This window comes from Osmia bicornis, chromosome 16 (genome assembly GCF_907164935.1).
Source record: "Osmia bicornis bicornis chromosome 16, iOsmBic2.1, whole genome shotgun sequence".
In the NCBI taxonomy this organism is placed as follows: Eukaryota; Metazoa; Arthropoda; class Insecta; order Hymenoptera; family Megachilidae; genus Osmia; species Osmia bicornis.
Genome location: NC_060231.1, coordinates 6,837,397 through 6,852,808, shown reverse-complemented (window position 1 = coordinate 6,852,808; position 15,412 = coordinate 6,837,397). Strand labels below are relative to the sequence as shown.

At 41.3% G+C, this 15,412-nt stretch overlaps 1 protein-coding gene across 3 annotated transcripts in view; it reads left to right on the top strand.

Annotated features, from left to right (window-relative positions):
• LOC114872223 (serine-rich adhesin for platelets) overlaps window positions 1-15,412 on the top strand; it is a 59,043-nt gene that overhangs the window by 40,767 nt on the left and 2,864 nt on the right. The window contains exons 2-11 of one of the 3 annotated variants that reach the window (XM_029179219.2): window positions 19-269; window positions 2,848-3,014; window positions 3,346-3,546; window positions 3,703-3,930; window positions 4,006-4,266; window positions 4,764-5,211; window positions 5,295-6,123; window positions 6,192-6,485; window positions 14,146-14,737; window positions 14,926-15,412. In XM_029179219.2, coding sequence (XP_029035052.2) covers window positions 19-269; window positions 2,848-3,014; window positions 3,346-3,546; window positions 3,703-3,930; window positions 4,006-4,266; window positions 4,764-5,211; window positions 5,295-6,123; window positions 6,192-6,485; window positions 14,146-14,737; window positions 14,926-15,412 — 3,758 coding nt within the window. Of the gene's footprint in view, window positions 1-18; window positions 270-2,847; window positions 3,015-3,345; window positions 3,547-3,702; window positions 4,267-4,763; window positions 5,212-5,294; window positions 6,124-6,191; window positions 6,486-14,145; window positions 14,738-14,925 lie in introns of all 3 variants that reach the window. The other 2 variants (XM_029179217.2, XM_029179216.2) reach the window with 2 other exon arrangements.

The window sequence follows — 15,412 nt, the reverse complement described above, 5'->3', positions numbered from 1 at the left end:
ATATTTGCACTGTTACAGCGGAGTCGGATATTTGCACGTTCGCGGCGAGGAAGGAGAATTTTCATATGGTTAACAAACCATCGACGTCGCTGTTCACGTTGAACACACGACCGAAAGCCTTGAGGGAATTATACGAGGCTGCAGCTATAGTCGCTGTCAGAAGTTTGGATAGCCTGAGAAGGGATGGCAGTTCCATGGATATGTTCCTCTGCACGCCTGTCCTTGGCAAGAAGAAGAGAGACCAAAGCCTCGACATCGAATCTAGAATCGTAAGTACAGGTTGCCTTTAAATATATTAATTGCAACATCCAAAATTAGCATAATCTCTTCAGGTATTTTTGAAGAAAAAAAATCATGGCCACCTTAGGTCTTAAAATGATAGATCAATTTAAAAGTGGGTTTCTTAAAAAGTACAAAAAATAAATAAATGGCAGGGCACTTAAAACCAAAGGAATGCAACTTATATTTTTAATATTTTATTTTTAATTTAAAAATTTCATAAAGTGTCATTTGCATCCCTTTGGTTCTGAATGCCTTATATGTCAGGAATTTTCAAAATAAAAATAATAAATTTGTATAAATTATGAAAAATATTCTGGGATTGCAATGGCAGTTTGAAGAGCATGGGTTCTGTATCTATGGGGCTTGGTACATAATTGCACTGGTATGACCAAGCTACGTCCCCTGTAAACAGGTTCAATGGGAGATGTCATGAGAAGCTAAGGAGATACATTAAATCTACACGGTGGTCCCTGTCGACCGTATGAACTGCTCTATAATGATACGTATCGTTCTCTTGCATTGTTCTTTCGTTGATGCAGCAGCCTCTTAATAACACATGACCCACTGCTTGTGACTCATCTGATTCGTCGTGATTTACTCTTATTAGAGATGATTATCGGGAATGTATTTTCTGCTGCTGCTTGCCTGCATCCGCTTCTGTGTTGATAAGTTACATTGTTACCGATACTGATTCATTTAACAATAAATCTCCATTATTTTTTTTTTTTTGAAAAATTTAATCCAGAATGTCTTCTCTAAACTAGATTTGTTTAGAAAATCTCCTATTTTCTACTTTAGTCAAATAGAAAATGATTTTCAAGAAAGAACCCTTTCTGTGCCTTCCTATACCAAACAATGGGACTCAATTTCCTGTATGAAACAAATGGGACCGTATAATGTCCATGAAACAAAATTAGACACAGTGGTGCACACGTACCGTACAAATTTAATGTGGTTTTACAGAATGGAAGTCGTTGGATTGTTCTGTCAGACGCTTAAATTACTCTGCACTACGACAGCGCCATAAATCGACTACTCGTGTTACAGTTCTCCACCCTTGAGCACAGCCATTAACGATCGACCATTATTGAAAGTCAATCAACCCTGCTGTTTCGAGAATCTCGGAGCTAGAATTTCGGTCTATACCTTCCTTTTTGTCCCTCTATACTGACAAACAAACAGCGAAATCAGAGAAGACTTCCGTCGATCCATAAAAAGAAGAGGAAGTTCGGCTATGAAGAATACCCTTCAGTTCGCAAAGCTGGAATTCTTCCAAAAGTAATCTGACTTTCCCAAATTATACGCTGATAAAAAATGGTAATGGACAGAGACAGAACATGGTACCATCATTAGATATCTTTATTTCATTTTCTGAGTGGGTTAAATAAAAATAATTTGTAACGAGGTCATGTTCTATTTTGCGAACAAATATGTAAGATGTATAATAGAAAGCATGATTCTGATTAAAAATGTACCCATTCGAAAGCTTACTATTGAATCGCGATTCAATGTAGATGAGGTGGCGTTGGTACACCTATTTGAAAGCTGGCATTACCACAATTTATTGCCAGAGCACTGGAATGTTTTTCCTTTTTATTTTTATTTTTAAACAATAGAACTGTTCGATTTTACAACGTATGTAAATTTGAAGAGCTGCGACAACGAGGACCATTTTACATACCTCTTAAACATATTTCAGCAGGCATAAGACATTTGTTTATAAAATTATAGTGTCTAATTGGGGGATATAGTTTCAACAATACTTCCTTGTTAGTATTAAGATGGATTAAGCAAGCCTCAAAACAGCCGATCCATTTTCACCTTGTTCGCAGCGAGTGCACGCGCAGAAAAGGAGCAAAATGTAATCCAATCCGTTCCGTTTTCCGTGCGTGAAACCCGCTTGGTCACGAGGTGACATCCGATAATGCTTGTGCCCACGCAGCGCCCGTAGTGCGTAAAACACGTCGGTTGCTTTTCGTCGCGGCATCGAATTTCTTAGAAACAGAAGCAAAGTACAGCACCAGGCACAGTAGGCTCCCCTAGAGAAGGTAGGGGGAAGTGGCGCCACCCCTCATTAGAATAAGGTGGCTAGCGCGAGGGAGGCGACACCTGTGTCTCCTCGCCCCGACGAACATTTGCGTCAAAGTAACCTTATACCACTTTGACAATAAATTGTACTGCTATAATAATCAAGAGTTACCACATTTACAGGCAAATGGCCGCCATTTTCCTTGGGAAGACATATTGTAGCTGGTACTTTACACCTGGGGGCAACGTCTGTTGGTTAAAGAGTAGTAAGAGGAGGAGCTTCCCATTATTTGTCTTTAGTCTTGGAAGAACCTAAGGAAAATTTAGGAAGAAGCTAGGGAAAACTTAATCTAGAACCTCCTGTCCGCATCCCTAAAGAACTACAAGTATTATATAATAGGCCCTCTATCATAGGCTCTCCATTTTCCCTAGGAAAGCCTCCCATGCTCAGTACTGTACACCTATTGTCCCTTGTACAACCTTATTTTTGCCTAGAAGAATGGACCGCTAACTTTATTTCAACGTGTATAATTCCAGCCAGCCGTTATCGAGGATCTACGAAGATGGACATCCACGGAGGCGTTGGGGGACGTTACTGTACCACCGGATTGCATGTCCAGGATCCTAGGAGATACAACGACCGACGATGCCGTCGATCACAAGCTACCCAGCCCCGAGGAACAGGTTCAAGCTATCGCACTGAAGTAAGAAGGAAATTTATGCCACCGTTAAAGATAATGGATACGACCAAGTTTACTTTTATCGGTCGTTCAGATTGTTAGACTAGTGAAACTATTTTGTACCAATGACATTCTTTGGTAAATAATACGACAATTATTCGTTGTGGAAAGAGTCGAGTTGAAAGATTTGCGGGGTCATTGTGGCCCTCGTAATCTGAGCAAGGGTTAAAGGTGCCCATAGGCATCAATAATAATAAAAGGATTAAGAACGCATCATTTAATTGGCCTGACAGGTCATTCGCGTTACAATTCGTAATTCGTTGATGCGACAAGAGAAATGTGATTTATACCCTAGGTTTCCGGCGGAAATTGTGGCAGTGGACGTCAGTGGAAGAGGGTTCGAGAGGATGTCGATGAGAAGGAGATCTTTGCTGTCGGGACCGGAAAGCCAGGAAACAGCCGTGAAGAGACGGTCACGACCTCGAAGGCCCAGGGGAAAGAGACGGAATACCATTGCTGGAACCGATCAGAAAGAAATTCGACAGGCCATTGGAGGGTGAGTTGTAATTAGTAATTCAACCTGGAAGATGAAAGAGAGCAACTTGTAGCTAAATAACGAGAGGCTTTGGAGATAGATTGAAATGGAACACCCTGTATAAATGCAACGACCTATCCCAAAAATTACTAATTTGATTCTCCTTCTCAACACCAGAGAAACAATCGGAGAAGAAGCAGAGGAGACAATGTCCAACATAACTTCAAGAGCCCACCGGTCAGCCAGTACAGACATCTTGGGCTCGTCCAAAAAGGAGTCACCCAACGAAAAGAAATCCCACTTCAATACTTTGAAAGCGTGGGGCATGTCCAGACTGAAGCTGATCAGTCCAAAATCCAGTCCGCAGCAGGATCAGCAGGAGTCGACGTGTTCGACTACGGAGAGGTCAGAACAACATGAAGGTCAGTCGAGAAAAGCGGAAGAAACAAATATTTATGAAAGGGTAACACCCAGGCGCAGGAAGGACAAGTCGCACGAAAGGAAGCCAAGCTCGTCCAGTTCAAGCGGGAAGAGCACCTCCAGCATTCCGGTATCTGTCCCGAGCACGGAAAGACAACCGAGCGTGAAATTGCGCGAAAGCGCGGCCCAAAGAAGAGAAAGACGAAAAGGAAGCAGCCGGGACGAACCTCCTCATTCCAGCTCTGGAAACTGGAGTGCGTCCTCCGAAAGCGGGAGGGCGAGTATTGGAAGCGAGACTACGACCACGACCCATCAGCCGAGGTATACTTGAGTATGCCAATGAAAATGAATACAGTAGATTCTCCTTAAATTGCCATTATTTATACTTTTGTACTTCTAAGGCCAAATTTACATTCGGCAAGTAGTCAGGCCTACTGGTCTTGCCAGTACCCGCAGGAGGGAAAGGATTGCCTATAGTGGCCAAGGGGCTATACAAGTGGTCTTCTTCAGGAAGGGATATACGTGCATTTTTTATTAAGAACCAATGGCATATGCACTTTCGCCACAGGTTGGGCATATGCATTGATTGGCTTGGTAGATAACAAAGGGAGTGAGGTGCTTGCATCTCTGTGAATAATGTATGTGGGGAAGGCATTCCTAACAACGTATGATTGCTGGCATTTTATCTATTGGTCACTGTACAGTAATGCGTCCCTTTGCCACTAGATGTCTTCCTAGGTCAATTTCTTCCCCTATCCACCTCTAACTTTCTATCCTGCATATCTTCCCTTGTTTTTAAGTAATTTTAATATTCACAGATCTACTACAACCACATCAGTTGGCACGTCCTCCACTTCGTTGAGTCACGTGAGGCGATTTAAAAGACGAGATACGTCCACCTCATCCTCGGTAACGTCAGAGGGTACATTGACCCCGGACATCATCCAAGATATCACGGTAGTACCCTTCTCGGACGACGGTGAGACATCGTCCGTATATTCTTGCGATACGGAAGGTTATTACACCTCGTTCCACGTGGACTCTGGTCTGAAAACACTGAGGGAAGAGGATCCAGTTCCGCAAAGTCCTTTGACCAAGTCCAATGACGTCAGTTCAGATCCTACCTCACCGATTGTAGAAAACGAGTACGAACTTTTCGGGAGGGGCTCGACGTCGACGACTACCAGTTCCGCGGGTACGGTGTGTACAGCACTGATGGCGCCACCGCCGCCAGAGAGGAAATCTAGCCTTACCGTTGTTGCTATGGTGAGGGGAAGTCCTGTTTTCTATGATCTAACAATAACGGATACCCTTATCGGTCTCTTGATCAAAGTTTCTTTCGTTAACAGGTTCATGGACCGAATCAAAATGGCGGCGAGTCGCCAGACAGCGGGCACAATACATCATCGTCCCCCGTGGAATCAGCCTCCAGTCCCGCCTGTACAGGAAGATCGTGCTCGGAATTCGAATACTCTGAATCCAGTGACCTGGAGGGTTGCGAGAGAATCGAGAGAATTCGCTCTAAAACGGCTATCAATACCAGCCGCATACCGTCCATGTGCGTGATCACGCCGCCAGGCTCGGACGACGAGCACGCGATAGATTTGGATCAGACGAGTAAGAAAAACGAGAACAGGAAGGTTGATCTTCAAGCTGCAGGCTCGGTACTCATGTCCGCCACTGTGGGCACCTCGAAGATGGAGGTGATCAACGGACAGGATAAGAACCTTTATGCTACCATTCAGGTGTTGCCTTCTCCGACGAACGAGAAAGCTGTGAGTGGACAGGCATCTACCAAAATCAGTCCGCTTAGCGGAGTGTTAGGCAAGCTTCGTGGTGTACTTCCGAGCAGGAAGCACGTGCCGAAGAGCGCGGTTCAGGATCAACCGAACGCAGACTCTGGCGACTATGTGACCATAGCCGACGTGAGGAACAACAATGACAAGCGTCAGGATTCAACCGCCACTCCTGTCCAGTCATCAGTCACTTACGCCAATTCTGATATCTTTAAGAAGGATGCTGAGTATGTTAGCTTAAGCGAATTACCGAAGAAGCCGGATTCCTCGCTGGAGAGGAAGAGGCAAGGGGCTAGGGTCACTCTCGATTCCGAAGGCAAGGTTGTTTACTCTTCTGATAGCTTGAAGAGGAGGAAGGGTGCGCACACGACGTTTAATCCAGGTGTGTTTAACTACCAATTGTTGGTTATTGGGACTTAACGTATAGCTAATCATTGATATAAATTCAAGGTCCATTCGTGAGAGAAGGGGTGTCCCCAAATCCGTCTCCACTCTTGCACCGTGCAACACCCAACGTACGGGCAGTAACGAAGACCAGCGACGCAGTCGATGGTCCGACGCCCAAATCCACCCCGCCCACTTCACCCCAATTGGGTAAGGTGATCATTAGAGCCGCGAGGAGTCCCGAACGAGCCGCCAGTCCTGACTACGTGCGGACACCTTCGATGGTGGTGGGTCCCACGAGTCCAACGACTCCCCATCGGCAAGTTCGCGGGGCATACGTCAACGTGCAAGACGACGAAGGTAAGACGGCTTCTGGTACGAGCACTGACGAACGTGATTGCACTGGCTGCGCCGGTAGATTAGAAGCACCATGTACACCCGCGCCAAATCCTTGTCGTAACGACAGGGTTAGCACAGCTCTGGTCACAAACGAAAGCCCGTTGCTTTCAGCTAAAAGCACCTGCCGAACGGCTGACATTGTCGCACTGTCGCCGAGTAACAAATTGTTAGATACGAACAAGCCTAAACTCTGTTCCAATAAAACGCACACGGATGATACCAACCGCGACGAAAATCATCCTCCAGAAATAGTTAATGACAGTCCCGCCCACCAGAGGCAGCACAGTGTAGACTGTTCGATAACGGAGTCTAAGTCGACCAACTTGAGACTCGATTTTGAGAAATCGGGTTTGTATCCTTCGAATTTGAGACCCACGGGTAATACACCTAAATTGAGTAGGAAATTACTGGTGTCTGACCTGGACACACCTAATTTCTGTAGGAAAGTAACGAAATTGGAACACCATAACGATGATGGCAATACTGTAGAGATTAGGGTCACTGAAAGTGAGGTTAGGAACGGGGATAAATCGCTCTCTGCTGTATCTGTAGTTAACGATAGTGGTTTAAATCCTGGTATAGATGTCCCAGATTTCGCTGAGCCATGTTTGGATAATAGTTCCGCGAGGAAGTTCGAAGTGTCCAGAGATAAGGTCGAGCGGAAAGTGAAACGAAGCGACAGTTACAGAATGGCGAATAGTCCTATAATGTTTATTAAAAAATTCTCTGGTAATCCAGAAAAATCGTTCAAGATTTGTAGAACACCGTCGGAAGAATTGCAGGAAGAATTATTGAAGGAGAGGATCAATTATCCCGAGACTGTCTCTAGTCCTGAGCCTCAGATTGATAGTAATGTAAATTTTGATATGAACGTGACCATTTCTCTGCCCATTTCTGTCCCCAAGAGCCCGAGACCTAGGGCTACGGATATTGAGCCTGCTAGGGTACTTAAATACTCCAGCAATGATACTGAAATTTGGTAGAATGACAAAAATAATTTTTGTTACTTTGATATTTAACTTCTTATGCCATTATTTTTCGAGGGTCATTCAACTTATACAGGAATTTATTTATTGTTATATAATAATGAGAGTGTTGAGCAAGTGTCGAGGCCCTTATATCGCCATTTTTCCTAGAGAAGCCTCCATCCTCGACGGTGTACACCCCATAAAAAGGCTATTTTTAATTATTTATTAACATATGAGATATGTAGGGTCTTATATATCATGTCAGACTTTTGGCGTTGATACGCAAAAATATAATTTTGCGTATCATTATATTGCAATACAATCTTGTTCGCGTTTGCAATCAGCCCCAATTACACAAATTCCATATTTCCTTCTTCGCCAAATGATTACGTAAATCGAACAGAAGATAATTGTCAAAAGTCAGAGTGTCAGCGCAGCAAAACAAATCAATCAACGGGAGAGTCATCAAATAATCAAGGACCCACACGAACGATGTCTAACAGTCATCGTGCATATCTGTTTATGCATTAAGCCGCATCCACACTAATCAATTCCGAGACAGAGATCCCATATAAATAGTATGGAATTCAAAAAACTGATTCTTGCAAATTAAACGGTGTATACTCTGGGGCAACGATGCTCCCTTTGGCTACAGATAATCACGTGACAAAACTTGTTGGACCCGACTAGTGTGGACCCGGCTTTAGGCAGAAAGAGAATACAATATCATTACAATTGATTGCATGCAGAATTAATGAGGATAAACAGCAAACGATGACCGTTCGACGGTCATGATAACAAAATCGAACAATGTTTTCCGCGTTTCAGCGTAGACACAGCTAAAAAAACAAGACAACGTGGTCACGTTTTCTCTATCAACCGTCTCGTTTGATCTTTTGCCAGCTGCAACATCGCATAATTCTCTCTTCTATGCGACGTTGCGAAACGAATACTTCGCCTCGTTACATTATATAGCGCGGAATATTTCAAAGTTCAATAGTTGTTGCGTTGATAAGGGAGAAGCCGGGATAGCTAGCATGCTTTTCGCAAGGTTAATAGATAACGTTGCTCGCGTGTTTCCACCAGTTTCTCTGTTTTTAACTCCAACTATGGATTTTCCATTTTTCTTACTTCGAATAGCCGCTGATTGCACGCTATCGGCACGGTTGAAAATATATCATCCCATTGTCGCGGATTTCTCCCACCCGTTCACCATGAGCTGGAAGAAGTTCACGGAGAACTGTGTCGCATTTTAAAAACACTTCTTTCGCATTAGTCATTTGAGCGAGATAAAAATTTCCATTTGTTTAGTTCGCGACGCTAATCGGTGACCGCTTTGTTGTACGCTGTTTACCTACTTTTGCGTTGTTCATATGTAATCTGCATTGGGATTGAAGAATTTAGTGACGTTCTAGTACCTTCGAGACTCTTAAGGCTTCGTTTCAACAAAACTATACAAGACTATCAGCTCTATCAAAATTTTCAAAATCTCCAAGATTCCCAAGAATGCACACTGCATCAATGCTGTAGCGTCATCTCTTCCACACACTGTAAACTAAACAGATTAAAAACATACGGGCAAAACAGGGAAAAGAACGCAGAAATTCAATTGCAGGTACAGGACCGAGCATAGTAGACTTCCCTAGGGGAAATGGCGCTATAGGGGAAGGAGGCGCTATTACTCCCTTATAAACACTTAAATACCCATATTAATTTATCCACCAAATAAATTTGAGTATTATCCTTCCCCTATATCGCCATTTTCCTTAGGTAAGCCTATCATGCTCAGTACTGTACAGCACTCAGACAACTATCAAATGTTTAAAAAAAATATAACTACATTTCTAAATAAAAAAATAACTACATGACAAAATGGCCACTATATCAGTTACGGGTCAATTAACGCGCACTTAAGAAAAAAAATACAAATTCAGTAGATACGCAACAAGAAAGATAATTTTCTGGCGAAATATCGCTAAATCCTTCGAATCTAAATCATTATCCATCGATTCCAAGGAGAAAAACTTTTATCATAATTCGAAGAAGAGTAAATAGGAAATCTTTAGAGAATGGCGGTATAATAATGTGGTTAGAAACGGGGGAGCCGAGAGACGATAAAGCTGGAAAAGTCCGGAGAGCCCCCAATGAAGAGCTACTTTGTTAGCCCTTATCGGCATCATTAACCGCTGGCTCAATATCCAACAGAGTTGCATCAGACGCGATGTTTATCCCGCCCGATAATTCGAAATCCAGATAAACGAAATTCCCTCCTACCCACCAGGGATTCAAATACTTTCCATCAACAGCCGCAGCCCTCAGTCCGCTTCGATCGGCTCGCGTTCACGGTCCTAACGTCGCTTAACGCCTCGTTAAGCGACCGAACTTCATCCCTTACCATTTCATCCCTTAAATTCATTAAAAAAAAAACACTAACTTGATCCTTCGAACGGAACTCGATTGGGGCGACACCTATCTACGAATATAACCTAACTCACGTTTATCAATGAACGTCCTCTGCATCAGGAAATTGGTAACGTTCGACGACAAAGGGGGGAAGAAATTGAAGTTTTTACCGGGGAACGATGATAAGACGGTATCGGTTTAACTGCGAAGAGGAAATCTTGTCGCTAGACAGGCGGTCGCCGGCTTTGATAGGGTGAAACACTTTCGGTCGTGAGGAGAGACGTGGTATTTGCGATTTGACAGTCCGCGCTGGTGCATTCCAACATGCTGGCGAGACATCTGCTCTTTATAGCGACCAGACGTCACAGTAAGTCCAGAATATATATGTATGATTTTCATTTTTATTTTTTGAACCATTGCGGAAGCCTACGTTGCACGTGGTTGTAGATTGTGCAGCCATACATGCCAGAGTAACTCTCGACATCCCTATTTGTATTTAAAGAAAATTTTATGTCTTTGTTTCTATTTAAAAAAGTGTGCTTGTTATTTAGAATACTGAACAGTATTATGTTATTAGAAAATTAGACAAATTGTTATAAGAATTTAATGTTAAATTAAATTCAAAATTATTTCATTCGTCCATTTCATATCGTATTCTTTTCCCCAATTTGCAACTAATTAATACTTTTATTTATTAAAGTGGGACCTAAATTAATGATTGACAAATTGTATACCGTAAGTGTGATTTTATTAGTCTTCTAATTTGTAATCAGTCTATTGCTGATTACTTTACTCGTTACGTCACATAAGATAACTTAGGTCGCGTAACTTAGACTGTTCAAATTGTCGTTTGATAAATGATTTACTTATGTAAGTAAAATAGTTTCGTTTTACTCAATGACGAGTCTATGGAAAGTTTTGCAGAACTTTCGTTCTGTTAGGTTATTCATATCAAATGGAGGATTTCAAGACGTAGAAAGTCTGGCATGATTTCATGGCATAAAAGTATCACAAAATGGTACTTATGATACGTCAATTTAAAACTTAAACTTTCAAAAAAATCGCTATATAGATGTTAATCAATATTCTGTATGGAAATTGATAGAATTAAGGGTCAACAGAAATGATGGCCCAAGTCTGAATGCCAGAGTTGTCACCTCTGTCGACCCTTAAAGTTAAAAATTTCTTCTCCTTTATTTTTTTCTAAATTAAATTTCTCTTGTTTCCAAATTATTTCTTGTCTACTATTCTTGATCTTTCTAGAAAGTCTTTAATCGTTTCTTTAACGCGCGACCTGGAACGAGACGATTTTCAACGAATATTATTACAATGAAAAAAGGAATGATTCACGACTATATCATTTCCCATCACAGTGGAACTCGATGACAAACGTGTTGGACCGTTGAAATTTGCACGTAAACGTCGAAATTGTTAGCCTTTAAAGAGTGAAAGCGATCGTCCATGCATATCAAGACTGATAACGAATTTAGTCACTAGAAAAGCAGATACTGCCTAGTAGGGAAGAAGATTTGATTATCGAGCATTGCTCTTCGTTATGTACGTGGTCAGGAATAATACAAATATAATAAAAGAAGAAAAAAGTTGGTCTGACTTTATACAATAAGACTCTGTTTACGATAAACGAGTAATTGACTGCTTATTTTATCAGGCATAGTTCCTCCCCGTCGATAATGTATCCCCTGGGGGGACAGAGATAGTACTTGTTCGATCCAACAATAATAAAAAAAAAGAAAGAAGTTACAAATCAACAGTTGCAAAAAATCAAGTAATACGACCTCTGTCACGCCACCTTGCGATATCTCCTTTTTAATTAATCGTTCCACGATTGGACCTGAAAATTACAAAATGTCACCTTTGCTATTTATCCGTACCAAAACACACGCTTGCTGTTAATATTTAATGTCGTCGTGCGACCATTACCGTGATTCACGTGCGGTGCAATAATAAATTGTAGAAAGCGACCGGGGTCAGATTTCGGCATGTGGTGGAGACAAGTGTGCCTCGACTTGCCGTTTTAACCTAGTTTATATTGGTAGAGTAAATAGTGAAATAAATAAGGCTAGTGGAGAATATTGAAGTTAGCAAGGTATAACAAGGGTATACAAGCAAGTTGGTTAGGTTAGTTTCCTTTGGATAGGTTAGGTTAGGTCTTTTGTGTCCCGTCTCATCGGTTCCTACGATGTCGAATAGTCCCATTGTATCAAATGTCTTACGGGTACCCGGATATCCTCGGGTTAACTTCATTTACCCAGGTACCAAATCAATAGCCCTAATACCAACAGCACACAGTCATCCATCTAAGGGCTAACCATACCCAACGTAACCTGACTTCAGTGATCTTACCACTATGTCCACGTGCCATTTACTCCACCAATGTAATCTAGGCTTATCGCATGCTGGCTCGATGCGTGCTCACCCCTCGTTGTAAGTAGCGTTTAACACTAACATGGACTAACTTCAGAAACGAACGCTACTTTGGCTATAGCTTGCGACTAATATCTAGAGATCTACTTACAACCTGGGTAGAGGAGCATGCAGCAGTCTGTACAGTCGTATGCAACTTAGGTTCCGAAACCACTTGGGTAGATCTACCTATGCCAGAGAAACAGCTTAAAAGAAAAATCTAGTTACTTTTTTATAGTATGGTTTTCTAGGGTTTTTCAAAACTAGAGACAAATGAAAGAAGACTCCTCCTTCTACCCTTGTCCTCGGCCAAAAGGGAAAGCCTACGTTGCACTCGAGTGTACCGTATATGTACATATGTATGTGTTACTTTGTATAAGACTCATCTCTTAATGGTGTGCATTGTACGTTTATATAAATTTGTATATTTCTTGTTGTTGTATTCGATCGATGATTAAAAAGCGCATCTTGCCACTCGAATGTACATATAGACAAGCGATGTAAAATCTTTGTGAGGAATGTATGTCAATAGATGTCATTTTTTGTGGAAATCATGGCTGCATTTTGTTATTTGCACTCTTTTATTTTCATGTTTCACCTGTTTCATATTTGTATGTTGTCCAATATGGATTGTAAATAGGCTAGAGTCTGTTCAAAGCTTCCATAATTTTCTTTGTATGCTATGGCTATTTTTAGGTACACTTAATGATTTCATTGCTTGATGATACAATTGATGACGTAAACGATGCATATGTGCTTAGAACAATAAATTTAGTTTAATACTCCACTAATTTTATGTCTCTACTGTATTGCTTCCACCGACTATACATGTAATCGAATACCTGTATAGTCGGTGGAAGAAATATAGTGTTTTTTTTTAATTAACAATCAAATGATAGTCAAATGTGTATTTTTCCCAATTAATATACTTAAACAATTTTAGATAATGGGATTAATACTAATGAAGACTTCTGACGATTTTGAACAGGCTATAGCTGACATTCATCCCCATCCAATCCAACATGTATCTGTCTTGTGTTGTTTATTTCCTGATTCTTTGTTCAGCACTCGTCCGCATTAGTTTGTGTAAATATTTTCAATAAAAACATGCATTTCATGTGTGGCATCTCTCATTAGTTCTCACGCACATGTCGTAGTACCATAGCTCATGTCATGGTGAGTACACCTTTTTTTTTTTCAAATTCTTTGGAACTCTACAATCCTATACAACATTTTAAAATTTATCACTTTAAAAAATTGGATTATAGTGTTCCACCGATGAATTATTATTTTCTCATGCTTTTCTTGCATGCTCTGTGTTTGTTATGTCTTCATGTCATGCTTGCTTTGCTTTCATTTCACCAACGACGATGTTCTAGTTTTGAATCGCTCGATACAATTTGTAAAATATAAATTTTGTTAATTCTACAAATGTATAAAATTAAATATTAAAATAACTAAAACAATCTTCTCGACTCCTTGCGTTGGCATGACTTATAATTTAAAATTATTAGCATGGCTATCAACCTAATCTATTCAATTAATTAAAAAAATTTCCAAAAACTTTAATAAATCAACTGACAATTTATTAACATTATTAATTTTATCAATCTTATGCTCATAAGCACAGAAATGTGTTTATTATCTTATATACAGAGTGTTTCAAAAAAAGTTACATAGCCTAAAAACTATACCATCTGATATGCAATAACCTAATACATATGTCAAGTCCAACGCAAGGAATTGCAAAACCTACTTAAATTTTCTCAAACTAACTCTGTAAGTTGAAATACAAATAGACACAATTATTTTTATTTTTGTTTCAGACAATACATTGCTGGCAATAGATTCGGCGCCCCCTCATGGTATAGTCCAACCACCCCCCTATATTTCACCCCCAAAACCCGAGGGATGTCAGAAAGACCACATGATCCAAGACATCATTCTCAAGGAACCTCCAGCGTCCCAACCACATTGTGAAAAGCAACAAAATTATGGACCAACTCAGAAAATTTACACCCACGATCCTCGACAAAGTTTCTACGACAATAACAATCAGCTGTCCAATTATAATGATCACCGTCAAATCATACAAATGCGCAATGCTAGGAATCAGCAATATTACGTTTCGAATAAAGATGGCAGTCATCAATTTTATACATTGCCATCAAGAAGGCCTCAGAGGGATGTGGAACCACCCCGGAGTGTCACACCTGATATCACCAGGGGTCTTAGACGTGGCTCGCTGAGCGCGATGCACATGCTTGCTAGGCATGGTCAGAAAACAATTTTGGAACAGGATTCCAAGAGCTATGGGTCTCAAGTGGAATTGAGTAACAGGACTTCGGAAAATGTCGAGACGGAGAACAGGCTGATGCAGGGTCAACAGCAACCTCCCATTGTGGATGTCAGAAATAGGTATTGAAAATTTTGTTTCTAATTTAAAATATTTGTTATAAATTTTTAAACTTTACACATTGACTGCCCCCTTATGGAAAGGTACCATGTCTCCCTCCCCCATCACGTATTAGTCAACATGTTAAAGGTCTTCAGGTAAATCTATGAAACTAGTTCGTTATTTAACAGCTTTCTGTTTCTTCACCCAGATTCGCAACACCATTAGGGCTTACAGCGCTTGGATATCGATTCTTCGCGTCCTCGCCTATTCGTGATCCCGTTATGAAGTCTCCCAGTGCTGACGCTTTAAAGCACAATCCAATTTCGCCGATCAGGCATACCTGTGACAATAGTTTCAAGTCGTCTACACCGACCGGACGCACTATGCCAACTGTTGCCGAACGTTTGGCTCTGACTGCCAATAACAACCATCCATCGTCGATGCCGAATTCTGGAAGAAGCACACCTGTCCAAACATCATCTGGAAGGAGTACCCCAACCAACCTGGTCCTTTCACCGACGAAGAGCACCATGTCCAACGAGGAGCTGTTTGCTGCCATTCATAAGTCCAAGAAGAGGTTGAACATCAAGGATGACAATGAGAATCAATCACCCTATGGATCTACTAACTCGCTGGCCAAAATGGCGCCTGGAAGCAGAAGTAGTTGGAGCTCGGAGGCGCAAAAGCCTCAGGCG